The 13,149-nt window shown below is 43.9% G+C and overlaps 1 protein-coding gene across 1 annotated transcript in view; it reads left to right on the top strand.

The window, feature by feature from the left end:
- Nucleotides 1-811: 811 nt before the first annotated feature.
- sez6a (seizure related 6 homolog a) overlaps nucleotides 812-13,149 on the top strand; it is a 90,100-nt gene continuing 77,762 nt past the window's right edge. The window contains exon 1 of the mRNA XM_076020312.1: nucleotides 812-1,375. Within this exon, the coding sequence (XP_075876427.1) occupies nucleotides 1,267-1,375 (109 nt within the window). The 5' untranslated portion in view covers nucleotides 812-1,266. The remainder of the gene's footprint in view (nucleotides 1,376-13,149) is intronic.

The raw sequence follows: 13,149 nt of genomic DNA, 5'->3' as shown, positions 1-13,149 counted from the left end.
GCCAGCAGGCCTCGGTGCAAGTTTATTTCACATTGCGCCGGGCTAATTTGTGATACACAATGTACTTCAACAAAGCTCCTGGAGTGCTGTTGGTCACATGACACCCCCCCACCCCCATGCGACAAAATAAGGCTAACATTGTAACCTTATCAAAGTTACAAAGAGCAAAGGGAGAACTTCTTGATGACTTGACAGTTAAAGTTATCAACTTCACAAATGACCAGAACATTAGTTTGCACAGGGAACACACGCAGGCCCAACTGAATTTGGTTGTGGTCCTCATTGTTTGTTGTTACTGCTGCGGGAAGGCACAGTGAACGACTTACGCCAAGCTGAAGGGTCATTGCTCACTTGAATTGAGCAATCGCAATTCTACCTTCAGATGGCTGGACAGTCTTTGCTGAGACCAACTGGATAAGTGGAGGGAGGAGGTTATGCTGTCGTCACTTACTTTGGGATAGTACAAGTACTGTTTGTGATGTCATAAAAGGCACAACACAAATTTCGGATGGGAAGGATGATTTTTTTTTTCTTCAATTGTCACTCACTGACAGACAAACAAAATGTGTGCATTTTGAATAAAACGGCACATTTGAACAGGTGGAAAGTTGAAAAAAAAAAAAAGAATTCCTCGGGTCGGTTGCCTCTTCAGGCCAATATGCCCCTCTGCATCCTCATCTCCCACACCAACAAGCTTAAAGTCCTCGTTCAAATCATCAGAAAGGAATGAATAATTTCGCCTTTTTCTTTCTTTCTTTCTTTCTTTCTTTCTTTCTTTCTTTCTTTTTTTAGTCTTTGAACCAATTCTGTGTTCACCCTTTGTGTTCTCTGCAGCCGAGAAAGCCTGTCAGCGGCAGCAGAGGAGGAACAGAGCGGAGGGAAGAGCCGCCCCCCACCGGGGAACCGTTAAGAGAGCTGTTCCAGCAGCTGACGCTAGGAGCTGTCCGCGGTGCTGAAGCTCTCGGCCGCCTCCTCCTCCTCCTCCTCCTCCTCCTCCTCCTCGCTCCATGTGGCCGCCGCTCGGCGCACACAGCGAGCCGAATTAAAACCTCGGGACCTCGAGCGCTCGGCCACAGAGGCAAGTCGGCTCTGCTCGTCTCGCCTTTGTCTCTCTTTTCGTTCTCACGTTTTAAGTTGCAACCCTCTCCCGCTCCCGCCTCTGGAAGTACTCTTTTTGTTTCGCCCAAACACGCACGGAGCCGTTCCCCGTCCGCCCGCCCGCCCGCCCGTCCGCAAGCCGCGAGCGACCCTCGACTTTTATCCGCCATGTGCGCCCGACAGGACGGCCAGTTGAAGAAGCTCCTGGCGGTGCTGGTTGCGGTGGTCGCCGCCGCGGCCGCCTCCACCGCCGCCGTGGCTGACGCGCACGGACAAGGTAAGAACTTGGCTTGTTATGCGCACTTTTGTGACCCCCTCCACCGCTACTTGCTTCCGAAAAAAGCGCCGCACGCGAGGGGGGGAGAGATGTACGGACAGCTCCCGGCTGATCTACAAGTGTCCACGGAGGAAGAGCCGGTGGAAGTGAGCAGCGGGAAACGGCCTGTTTCACCGTTAAGTTTGTGCACTGATTGTTGTAATTAAACAGATCGGATGAAGCTGCATTGGTTTTGTGAAAGTTTAGACTCAGGCAGATCTGAACCGGCTCTTGAAGGCAGCTTCTTCTTTTTTTTTTTTTTTTTTCTCAAAGTCGAACTAAAAAAACTTGACCCAGCTTTTTACTTCAGTGTGTGGCAAATCGTTTTTTTTTTTTTTTTGTTTTTTTTAAAATCTCAATTAATAACATATAGTGGTTAGACAGTTTCCTCACAATCACACATCAGAAATCCTATAAAGGGTTGCTTGTATAGCACACTCTGGCACACAAATCAGACTATAGTAAAGTCATCCAACGTGGAAATAGAAAATTTAACATGACACGGGCAACCTGGGCACAATTCCGGTGCCATATTCCAGCTAACGGGAGGGATTTTTGCGAGTGACATGTTGGTAAACAGTCAGGGAGTGACTTGCTCGGGCGCTGGGGTCTGTGCGACAGACGGTGCTCGGTAATCAGACTCTAATCCGCAGGAATTGCTGAAGATTATTGACCAAGCTGTTTGACACAGTTGAGTGCTTGTGGAAGGATTCATGCACTGGGGCCTTGTCCTAATTATTTCTCCATTGTGCATCTGCCCCCTCTTTATCATTATAGCTCTGCTGCCCTGTCCGTGCCCTTCTGCGTGTCAACAGTGTGTCTGCATTTATTCATTTGTAAAGTTGTTGAACATCAGAATGGACAGTTTTGCAGCCTTCAGGCTGCTGGTTGTAACTAGTAATCAAAGTTAAATGTGCAGTTTTAAGGAGAAAAAGACTTTGCAACATCTTTGATTTTTTTTTTTTTTTTTTTTTATTCAACTAAGTTGACAGTGAAACTACAGACTTTGAGCTGAGCTACAGTAAATCCTTCCAGACTGAAGAATGTTTTTTTTCTGCATCTCATTTTCATGAGCACGGAGGCCTGTTTCATGTTCGGAAAAACAGGCGCTTTTGTGAGGGGCAGAGCGATGACTAAACAATGTAATAATTGCGAGAGTAAATTTGCATTGCCTGAGTTGTTTGACTCATTACATTGCAGTACATAAAAGTATGTGGACCGTAGCCTGAAACAGTCACTGACCCCGTCAGCAAAGCATCGTCTTGCTGGATGTGAGGTGGAGGCGAGACGCTTTCTCGCCTTCCGTCAGAATGTTTGGAGAGGAGCAAACTTGTCTGATCCAGCAGCATCACTTTAGTCAAAACATCATCTGCACTGATTTTCAGATGTCAACGTTGTACCGACCTGCATTTCCAGCTATTGCTAGGTGCTTTAAAAGTCACAAGATCACAACATCAGCATCGGCTCCCTGCTCAGACCTGTGGGAGAGGACAGAAACGCCCAAGCCACTATTTTTAGAGCAAAATAAAATTTAACGGCTTCCATTAGCCAATTCTCTGCTGCTGCTGCTGCTTTGCCAACAGACGCTCGCATCTCCGGTCGATCCTCCAAGGTGAACCCTTCCAAGTTTTCATTCTGGGGCCTGTGTTAGTTTTTTGCTACACTGATGGAAGTTTGAGAAGTTGGCACGTGGCTGCAGTGAAAGAGGCAAAAAGCTCTGATGCCTTCATTTTGTTGCCTGCCTTTGTCTGTTGACGCGCAGTCGCGCACGCTTGCACACGTGCGGCTGTCCACCCGAGCGCCGTCCTGTCACAAGTACAAGAGCGGAGATTAATTCACGGAGGTGTGCCATTAATTCCCCATTTGGGGCTTGAACATCAGTCATCCAGTCACACAGCAGACGTTCGACAACATTTACATAAAGGATGTAGGGATAGATTTAATTTCCTCACGTTTATTTCTGGAAATATTAGCAGAAGTGGTTCATTTTGGCGGTTTTGCCTCGCTGCTCGGCTTCATACCTACGGACTGATTGTTTCTTAACTGCTGCTCTTTTCCGTTTTATTCAATTGCTGCTTTTCATCCCGGCAGTCCCTCCCCGCGTTTATTATTAGAAAGCGACACGAGTTTATAGTAGCTGATTATGCGCTTTTGCTTCGGTGCTGGTGTACAAGACAAAAAAGAAAGGAACTGCAGAATAACAATAATGAAGAGGAACAAACAAATACACTGTGATCCAGTGGAATAAAATGTGATCACAGGACCACGGGTGCAAAATTGGTCAAATAATTTTAAAATGCGAGTCAGTGAGGTCTTACAAAGAAAATGAGGAGAAAAAGGAAAACGTGTTGTACTGTAGAAAATGTCTGTGAAATTTCCGATCAGAATGTTCCCTCTTTATTTATGTGCAGTGTAAATAAGGTGAATAAATTGGATGGTACATAAATCGGCCTGCCAGCTCTTTGTTTACAACACTTTGATTCAGCTTCTGTCTCCCAGACTTGAATCATGTTTGGTTTGGGGACGTGCAGACTTTATTTTATGCATCTGCACGATTAAACGGGATGAAAAAGTGGGTCGTGCATCCAAAATATGTGAAGAGAGCAAACAGGTACAGAGAGCCATATCAAATTGACAAACAGCTGCTTGTCGACGGGGACCATCAGGGTATCAGTGGGGATGTTTCTGTGCGTTGTGAAAGCCTGTGTGGCAACATTAATCGAGGCCGTAGAATCTTTTTTTGAAGATCGTATACATCCGTGTGTGCGAAAGCACTACAGGCCTCAATTATCTCGGCGCAAATCACCAGGGGGACGCAGGGAAACAACATGTTATGAACGTCGACTCGGAAAGCCGAAGGCGGCAGCTTGAACTTGTCTCGAGGAGTATCCGTCAAGTGCGTGCCTCGATACAAAGGACATTATCACGTCTTGCCAGCGTTTTTCTCCTTTATTAAAAACAAAAGCTGCAAAACTGAAGAGACGATCAATCGCCCAACAGAAACACGACCAGCGGAAGTTATTTCCCACAAAAGCAGCTTGGCAATAATGACAATTCAATTTTACATCCAAATTAGCATGTCTAATAAAATCCTGATGCGCATTCAATAGCTAATCATGCATCCTTTTTGTGGAGGTTTTTTTTTTTTTTCTTTTTTCTTTTTGTTGGCCCCGCTGCGGCACTTCAAGCATGCCACTATTTCTTTTATTTTTTTTTTAATGGTGTTCGCCGGAGCCTATTATCTTTACGCCGGCACATTATCTCCGACTGTTAACAATGATCCGTAATGATGTGGGAGTCGCAGAGAGGGATGTTTTATGCATCCTAAAGCTCGTTAAATGAGTTACGAGCTCCTTCTGGGTGACGGAGCGCTCGCAGACAGGCCTCCATTTGGCTTCAAGCGTGCTATTGTGTGAGTTCCATGCCGAACCGTATTTGCCACGTTTTGTTTTGACCCCGACTCTGAATACCAGATTCAATGCTTTCAAAGACATAGTGCAGGGTGTAAACAGCTCTTCTGCCTGTCATGGAGACCGACATTTCCTCTGCCTGATTTGGTCAGGCTAAAACTAGACAAAAGCATATTATCAAAAGAGGGGCAAAGTGACTCTATGCCAGCTATTTCTACAATGACCCAAATGTCAATATGAAAAAAATATAACATATCAAAATTATGAAAGTTGTCCCACATGAACAGCGGCTCAACTTCTACTACTTTTCACTGAGGTGGTTAACTGCAAACAGCCGGTAGAGATTTATTGCACATAAACAAATTGCACAAAGCAGCGCTAACGCCTGATTAAAATGCACTGTTGCAGCTAACACGCTAATTCATTACATCCCTTCCACCGAGTCACAAATATTGATGACCTTTTGTTGCTAACTTGTAAGTGTGAACACACTTTGCCATCCCAAGACATGAAGTCTTGTGCACAGGAAGTTGCAGTTTGCCACACCATCAGCAGGGTGATGGAGGTGCGGGCTCCATGCTGCCGTAGTGCTTTTGTGCCCACACCTGTGGAACGAAGCCCATTCATTCCCAGCAATGACTCTCTGTTACACCCTACTGCACGCTCATCCCGGTCTATTGTTTGCACCGACGCTACAGGTTCCCACACTAATCTTTGTATGCCTGCGTCTGAGCTGCTTTTTACTTTCATGAAAATAACCAGAACAAAGGGAGTGAAGCTGCAAATCTGAGGGAGATTGTTGCCTTGTGTGGCACGCTGACGAGTGGGGAAAAAGAAGAGAGAGAAAATAATTTTAAAAAGAGGAGTCTGAGCCGCGATATAATTTCAGAAGAGGTATCAGGAATCTTTCAACACCTGTTTTCTTGGATTGCCGGTGATTAACTTCATCAAAGGCTATTCAGCATCTGCGAGCTGTCATAATTAGTTTAACTTTCCTGAGGCCTGTCAATGGTAAATGAGAGTCATTATGCCAGAATGCCCCTCTTCAAGGCTTCGGTGCCTGCCTGCCTGCCTGCCTCGGTCCCTCTTTGCGCCCGTCTCGGTCTCTTTCACTGCCTCCTAGGTGGAGCTCACAGCTTGGCTGAATGCGACTCATTTTCAACTCTTCATGTGCAAATGGCTCTCTCTCGCTCGCTGCGAATGTTCTATGCATTCTAATTTGAGCCATCGCCTCATATATTCTCCCTCTCTCACTTTCTCTCTCTCTCTCTCTCCCCCGAAAAGAAGGGGAAAAAAGTGCGCTGCTTTGTTGTTTGCACATATTTTTGCAAGGATCTTTTTCGGATTTCATCGCTGTTTTCCTTGGCTGTGGGGCTCCAACAGCTGGGTTCATCCTATAGAAAATGACACCTGCTGCTTTAACTCACTCAAGGCTGCACTTGGGTAAATTCTACTGCAAACTCACTCAAACGGGTTGGGCATGGAGTTTATTTTATTTCATCTATTTCGCCTGACAGCAAGGTCATAATGTAGCGTTGGCCTATTAAGGGCGTCAGCAAAACAAGGTTTATTAATGGCGGCATTTGTCTGATTTCCTTCACTTTTGCCCATTTTGCATTCAACGCTCAATGTGCATGTTGAGCTGCAGGTACATTCAGACGTTGCGTTGTTTCAGGGTGAACTAAATAATTCAGAGAAAAATGGATTTTGTTCTGCTGCGTTTGAATATATTGCCCTGATAGTCGACTTGGTTATTTATGCCTATTTTAAAAATCTGGCATTACAATATTTACTATAGAGGTAAACAAATAATGTGGTAATCAGTCAGTCCAAATGCTTCTGGGAATGTGTAGTTGTGATACAGTATAAAAAACAGCTTGAAAAGGGACAATTGCTTGTTGATTTTGAAGGGTTTATAGCAATATAATATTTCTGGTCTAAATTGATTGAGTCTTTTTTGGCTGAGCTTCAATACAGATCATGATGATGAAAAATACTTCATTCTATTCTATGTAATTTCCTATATGGTTCGGATATAGTACAGATGCTCCTGTATGTGAGTCAAAAATGAGAATGCTGTGAATTACTGAGCTTCTCCATGTTGGAGGTGTGGATGCAGGTATTTTATTGTCCCAAAGGGAAATTATCTTCTTGTGAGCTGTGATGGCGGGATGTTACAATATAAAGGACACCACAATAAAGTCATCACAGCCAGCCAATAAACAAACAAATACATGAAATGGCAGTGACGGCCATGCAGTGCCAATATGCCCTCATAACTTCATGGAAAAGGAACACGGCAGGATTGCAAGTGCTTAACCCAAAATATAGAATTGGAAAGTTACAGAGCAGACATCCATCTACTGGAAGAGACACAAGATAGTGAATAAGACCTAAATCCACCTCAAGGTTTCTGTCAATGTTTTACTTAAGGTTTCGATTAGTTTCTGTACAAAGCAGCCTTGGGGTCTCATCTGAAAAGTGGGCATCTGAGATCTGATAAGATTTCTCAGTTTTGTTGAGGGACCTTGATTGTTGCAGAGACTAGCAGGCCATTGGAGCTGGTTGATACAACGGTTCAGCTTAAATAGGTGATGAAAGGGTCTAAGTGGTAAGCCATTTCCCACACGGAAAGCATCAACACATTCTGGAAAGGTCTCTGCCTCAGGAATTGAATGCAAACTGAGAAATCTTTGAAGGTCGCCACATTCACTATCAAGGAGCCAGCAGTTATTAAAAAGAAAGAAAAAAAGCCAGGGAGAACCATGATTCGCAACTGCAATTAACTCCGCTGTGATCTATTCAGCAGATATGGGCCTTTGCTGGTCTGGTGAAGGTGGCGCAGGATGACTTTAGTGAAAAGCTTCACAGCAATCAGTCACAAACCAGAGCCTGTGTGTCATTATCACACAGTTTGTCTCCCTTTGTCTTCTCTCCTGTGGAAGTTGTTAATATTTCATTGATTATCTTATAATGACTGAATTTACAGTTTTGTTCACAGCGCCTTCCATCGCTCCAAAAACAACAGACAACACATGCAAACACATCTTTAGAAGGAGAAAGAACTGAACCAAGTCTTTCATCACAGCGGCTTCTTTGCCTCCTATCCTCTTCAATAACATTGACCGGACAAAAGCGTCACTAGCTGCTGCTTTTCAGTAGTGAGGGTCGAGTTCACAGCTTAAAAGCAACATTTTATACTGAAGTTGGACCCTTGTCTTCTCAATGAAGGGGTGAAATTCAATCTGAACACTCAACTCTCTTAAAGTTCCACCTGGGTGCCCATGAGGTGGTTATAAAACATGCATTTTCATCTATATATAAAAGGTCAGATTTATTATTATAAAGTCTTTGACAGTGTCAATCAGGGTGTGGCTGGTTTACTTCTGTCCGCTTGGACTGCAGACTTGTGCCTCATGAATTCACCCGAAGACGGAATCAGCGCAGGCCAGATTTTTCCGGGCCGATCCTCCTCTTTACGCCTTTCGTGCTCTACCTAGCCGTGCACGCCCCTCTAATCAGGACTGGCGTGCTGCTGGGGCTGCAGTCGGGATGGCTCTCCGAAACGATTAGGACCGGGGACGGCCGCGGCTCTCTTCCCCTCGACTCGGTGCCACATTCCATCTGCAAAGCATTTCATCTGTGGTGGAGCTGGGGCTTATGTGGGGTTGGAGAGCGGCCGCGTGAAAGGCAGCAAGGTAATAGGCTGTGTAATGTGTTTGGAAGAGTCTTTTTTTTTTTTTCTTAAGTATTCACAGTTAGCACTGACCTCTGGCAGGCTGGGCCACCCCTGCAGTAAATTCCTCTCAAAATGTGTAATTGAATTCATCAGGACGAGTAAACATATTATAAGTTAAGAGGAAAGATAACAATGTTGTAGGCAGATGAAGGGAGAGGATAGTAGCAGCGGCAGTAATTGGAAAACACTCAAAGACAAACCTAAAGAAGGTGCGCCAGATGTTGAGGAGACTTGGTTTCGCTGTGCAGTTTGCAGTGTTGTTGGGATTACTCCATAAAAGTAATCCAACTACAGATTACAGATTACTTGTTTAAAAAGTAATCCAATTATTTCTTTGACTACTTTGTTTCATAAGTAATCAATTACTAATTAGTTAAAAAAAAAAAAAAAAGAAGAAGTGACAGTTGAAAACGTCTCACCTTGTACAAAATGGACTCAAAATAATGTTTGTATTTCCAGCTACAAATGCAATCGCTGTTTTTTTTTTTTTTTGCTGCCGCATGCTTGTTTTGGTGCGTTGTCGCATATCAATGACTTTGCATGCACGGTTGCCGCATCAATCTGCGACATTGTTGTTTTTCTAAATAAAAGACATTTTGTGGGTAATAAGACATTTTTAGTTTGCTTGATTGATGAATTGTTAAATAATAACCCGTTTTGCCACAGTAATCCCGTTACATTACTCTGTTACTAAAAAAAAAAGTAGTTTAATTACAGTAATGGATTACTTCGTTATAGATCACTTGCCAACACTGGTAGTTTGATCCTTGTCTTTGCCTCACTGCTACTGCATTTTACAACCTAAGAGACCATGACTAAAGACTCTGACTATGACCTCCTGACTGGCCTCACTTTTAATTGCTGGATGAAAAAGCTGAAAAGTGACGCATTTCAATTAAAAAACAAAACAAAAAACGTTTCCTATGATTTCGACTTCGACCACCTTGGCCTTCCTTCGAAATATGAACATTGTCAGTCCAAGCAAGTCGCGGGCAGTCTGGCAATTGTCTGCGAGTTATAATTCAATCCTCTGCCTCCAACTCCACTCCTTGGTGATGGAGAGTGGCTGCTCTCATCAGTTAGAGCGCTGAGCTGCCTTTAAAAAAAATGTAAAAAAAAAAAAAGGAGAAGAAGAAGTAGGAAATTCTGGGGAACAGCTGGAGCGCTGTTCGACCCACGCTGCTGATTGCATGGTTGGAGCTTTTAACGGTGAGAGCTGGTCTGCGGATTCCTGACATTTCTTCAAGAGAAAGTGTGAAATATGGCTGGGGTGGGAGTGGTGGGCTGCATTGCAAACTCCTAATGGATGAAATGCTTTGAAAGCGAGAAAAAAAAAAAAAACCTGCACAGTAAAAGAAAGAACGAGATCACATTATGTTTCTTTTCAATACGACAACTGTTTCAGTGATAAGAGCTGTTAGGTGGAGTTACTGCTAAACTGAGAAGGTGCCAATAAGTAAGTGACTGCAACCACTTTGACTTACACAAAGATGGCATAGATTTAAATGTAGGCAAAAAAATAATAATTAAATGCACATTTCCTGTTTACTTTTGGTTGTTATAGACTCCGATTGATAGGTTATATTTGAAACATATGTAGCCCACTGATTGGCAAAGATTCCAGCCTGACTCCCTCAAATCCCCTTCTCTCCCATCATTCCTTGCCGCTCTTGGCCACAAATCAAACGTTTCATCAATCGCACTCTGAATCCAATACGTATAGACAAATATTTAAGATAAAAATCCAAACATGACTCCATATTTAACCCAGGCTTCCGTTCTCAAACACCGCCAGCAGAGTTTCTGGACTGCGAGTGTATTCAGTCCACGGAAGCCTGGCTGTGCGCGCTTCAAAGGATTATATCTGTATTATGAGGGCAAACAGTGAAAAAGGAATTCTGACTGCCACAGAATGGAGTTTCATGAGGGTCCCTCTGTGTAAAGTCTTCAGGAAGTAAATTAACAGGGATCTTTTTATCCCCTGAATGCCACTACAGCTAGAAAGAAAACAACATAGGTGGAACCAATCACTTGGTGGAACCAATCACATGGCAGTGGTGATGTGGTCTAAAAAAAAACTAAAACAAAGAATCACAAAAAAAAAGCTATTTAAAACAGAGTCATTACATTTATTTATTTTTTCTTCAACTATGTTAGATGAAACTGCATTTCATTTTTAAAAGACAGGTGAAAAGATTTGGTCCGGTGTAAAATAAAAATAGTTCCTATATTGCAGCAAATGTAGGAGATTTGGACGGAGGAATTCAAAGAGACGCGGGAAACAAAAAGCTGTTGAGTTGAGTTAGTTTGTATCTAGTTTTTTCACGCCCCAAATAAAGGCCAGAGGCGCGCACACACACACACACACACACACACACACACACACACACACACACACACACACACACAAGTCAAAGAAATCTTCAGCCTGTCACACAGATTGATAAATTTGACTTATGATAATATGACAAGTACAACAGACAAAAAATATTCAAATTCTACTTATCTACAGCTTATTATCATTATTATTGTTATTTTTTTAAATACAATGTTTGGCCATCAAGGACTGGGGGATTCCTTTTGGTAACATTAATAAAAGCTCTTCTTTAAAGCAGCTCTGGGTAACTTTTCGACCATAAACTTATGATTCCAAACTCAGTAAAGCGGTACATAACCGATTAATAGGATCAGTGGTGCCGCCTCGGCAGCGAGAGGGGGGGTTGCGCCGGCTGTAGCTGCACTGTGTAACTTTCAAGCGCGACCCGACACGCTGGATGAACCACTTTACGGCAACATCACATGTTTATTTAGAGGCGGTTTTACATACTACTACTACTACTACATATTACAAATTAATAAGATTATAAAATGACGGAATGGAACCCAATAATTAACCTCGATAAAGGCGAAGTAATAAAAGTGTTGCACGTTTGCTACAACGTTATTGTCAATGTCTTATTTGCATTTCATATTGGTGTTTTTCCTCGACACATACGAGCGCTCCAGCAAGGCGACTATTTGTATTTTCCCACATCAATAAACTAGCGCTGCAGCGTGTTTACTTCGTCACTTCGCCATTTCCACCGAAAGTTATCTAGAGCTGCTTTAAATACACATTGTGAATAATATTCAAAAATGAAATAGCGGTGAGTTAAAAGCAAAGCTGCGACTGGTCCACAAAAAGACACAAACTCTCAAACTCTGATCGACCTGGGGGTGAGGGAACGTCACTAAACACTGTGCTGTGTCTGTTATTTCTAAAATGAAAGGGAAGCCTTAATGGGACAATAATAAAATTAAAACAAAATAAATATATTTCGTAGAGCCACAGGAATGCAGCAGTGTGAACGTCTCACGCTCCTTTTGTTCCTGGAGCTGCAGGAAAAGCGAAAAACAAAAACATGAGAAAAGAAGACAAAGCAATAAAGCTTGTCAGCACGGGGGCCATGGAAAAAATGGAAAAGGAGCAGTTTGTCTTCAGTGGGGGGTGATTTAAGGGCGTTTTTCCAAACAAAGTGCACACACAGCTCTGCGCATCTCCTGTCCCCTCCCATCTCTGTCTGCAAAAAGGCTCTGCTTCAATCCTGGCACTATAGTCGGGATAAAAGGAGTGAAGCCGCCGACAGCTGCCAAATTAATGACTGCCTGCCTGCCTGCTTCCTTTCCCCGCCGCTCGTTGAGGGATACTGAGTGATAGCGATTTATTTGTCACCGTGGTGCCCCCCCCCCCCCCCCCCCCCCCCCAGCTCCAAACTCTTTGCAAAAAAAGTTGATGGTTTCACGAGCTGGCAGCTGTGAAGGCTCACCCTGCCTCTTTCTGACGGTGGAGAACGGCGCCTGGAGTCGACCGAGGTCGCGGGTTATAAACAATTTGACGCGGAGGAGGAAGAGGAGGCGAAGAAGTGGAGAAAAAGTTACCGAGGCGGAGGAGAGAAAATGAAGCAGAAAGTAGTGGCAACTTATCAGCCCAAACTTGAACCGATTCACAGTCGGCAGAGAGGAGCTCTGAGAGCAGTGAGTTGTGTTGATCAACTGATCCAGTCGGCCTTTATAGGGTTATAAAATGAATCAGCTCCAGATCTCTTAATTTGTCCAAGCTCCTTGAAAAAAAAAACACATCCGCCTTCCTTCCGTGACACAGTTTTGTTTGAACTATCGCATCGATTCGGCAGGCGGCTCTGGCTGACAGAGTTCACGCCAAGTCCGGCGCTGCATCAAAAGAGTTGTGTGGAGGTTGCGCAGCTTCGGATCTGGTGCGATCAATGAAAGAGGAACAGGGAGAATCCATGCCCACGCGCATGTGCCCTGCGATGCAATCTTACGCTTGCGGGTTCATTGCGCGAGCCAATACACCTGCTGCGGAGACCTGCATTTCCTCGAGGATTTTTAAGGTCGTGTTGTCATTAGCGGCGCTGTGTCATCACCAACTGCTGAATGGACGGCAACTCCTTGCACAGGAGCTCTACACACACAAACACATACTGGGGATCCGTTTTATGCAGCCTGACCGCAGCCGTTGCTTTAACTCATATATTTACCACCTTTACCGCCTCTAACCTCAATTTTGAACACATAGTATACAAAAA

The sequence above is a fragment of the Nelusetta ayraudi genome, unplaced genomic scaffold, assembly GCF_046127955.1.
Source record: "Nelusetta ayraudi isolate G7.1 ecotype Tasmania unplaced genomic scaffold, CSIRO-AGI_Nayr_v1 ptg000011l, whole genome shotgun sequence".
Lineage (NCBI taxonomy): Eukaryota > Metazoa > Chordata > Actinopteri > Tetraodontiformes > Monacanthidae > Nelusetta > Nelusetta ayraudi.
The sequence above is the reverse complement of the archived record's forward strand: the minus strand, read 5'-3'. Positions and strand labels throughout refer to the sequence as shown.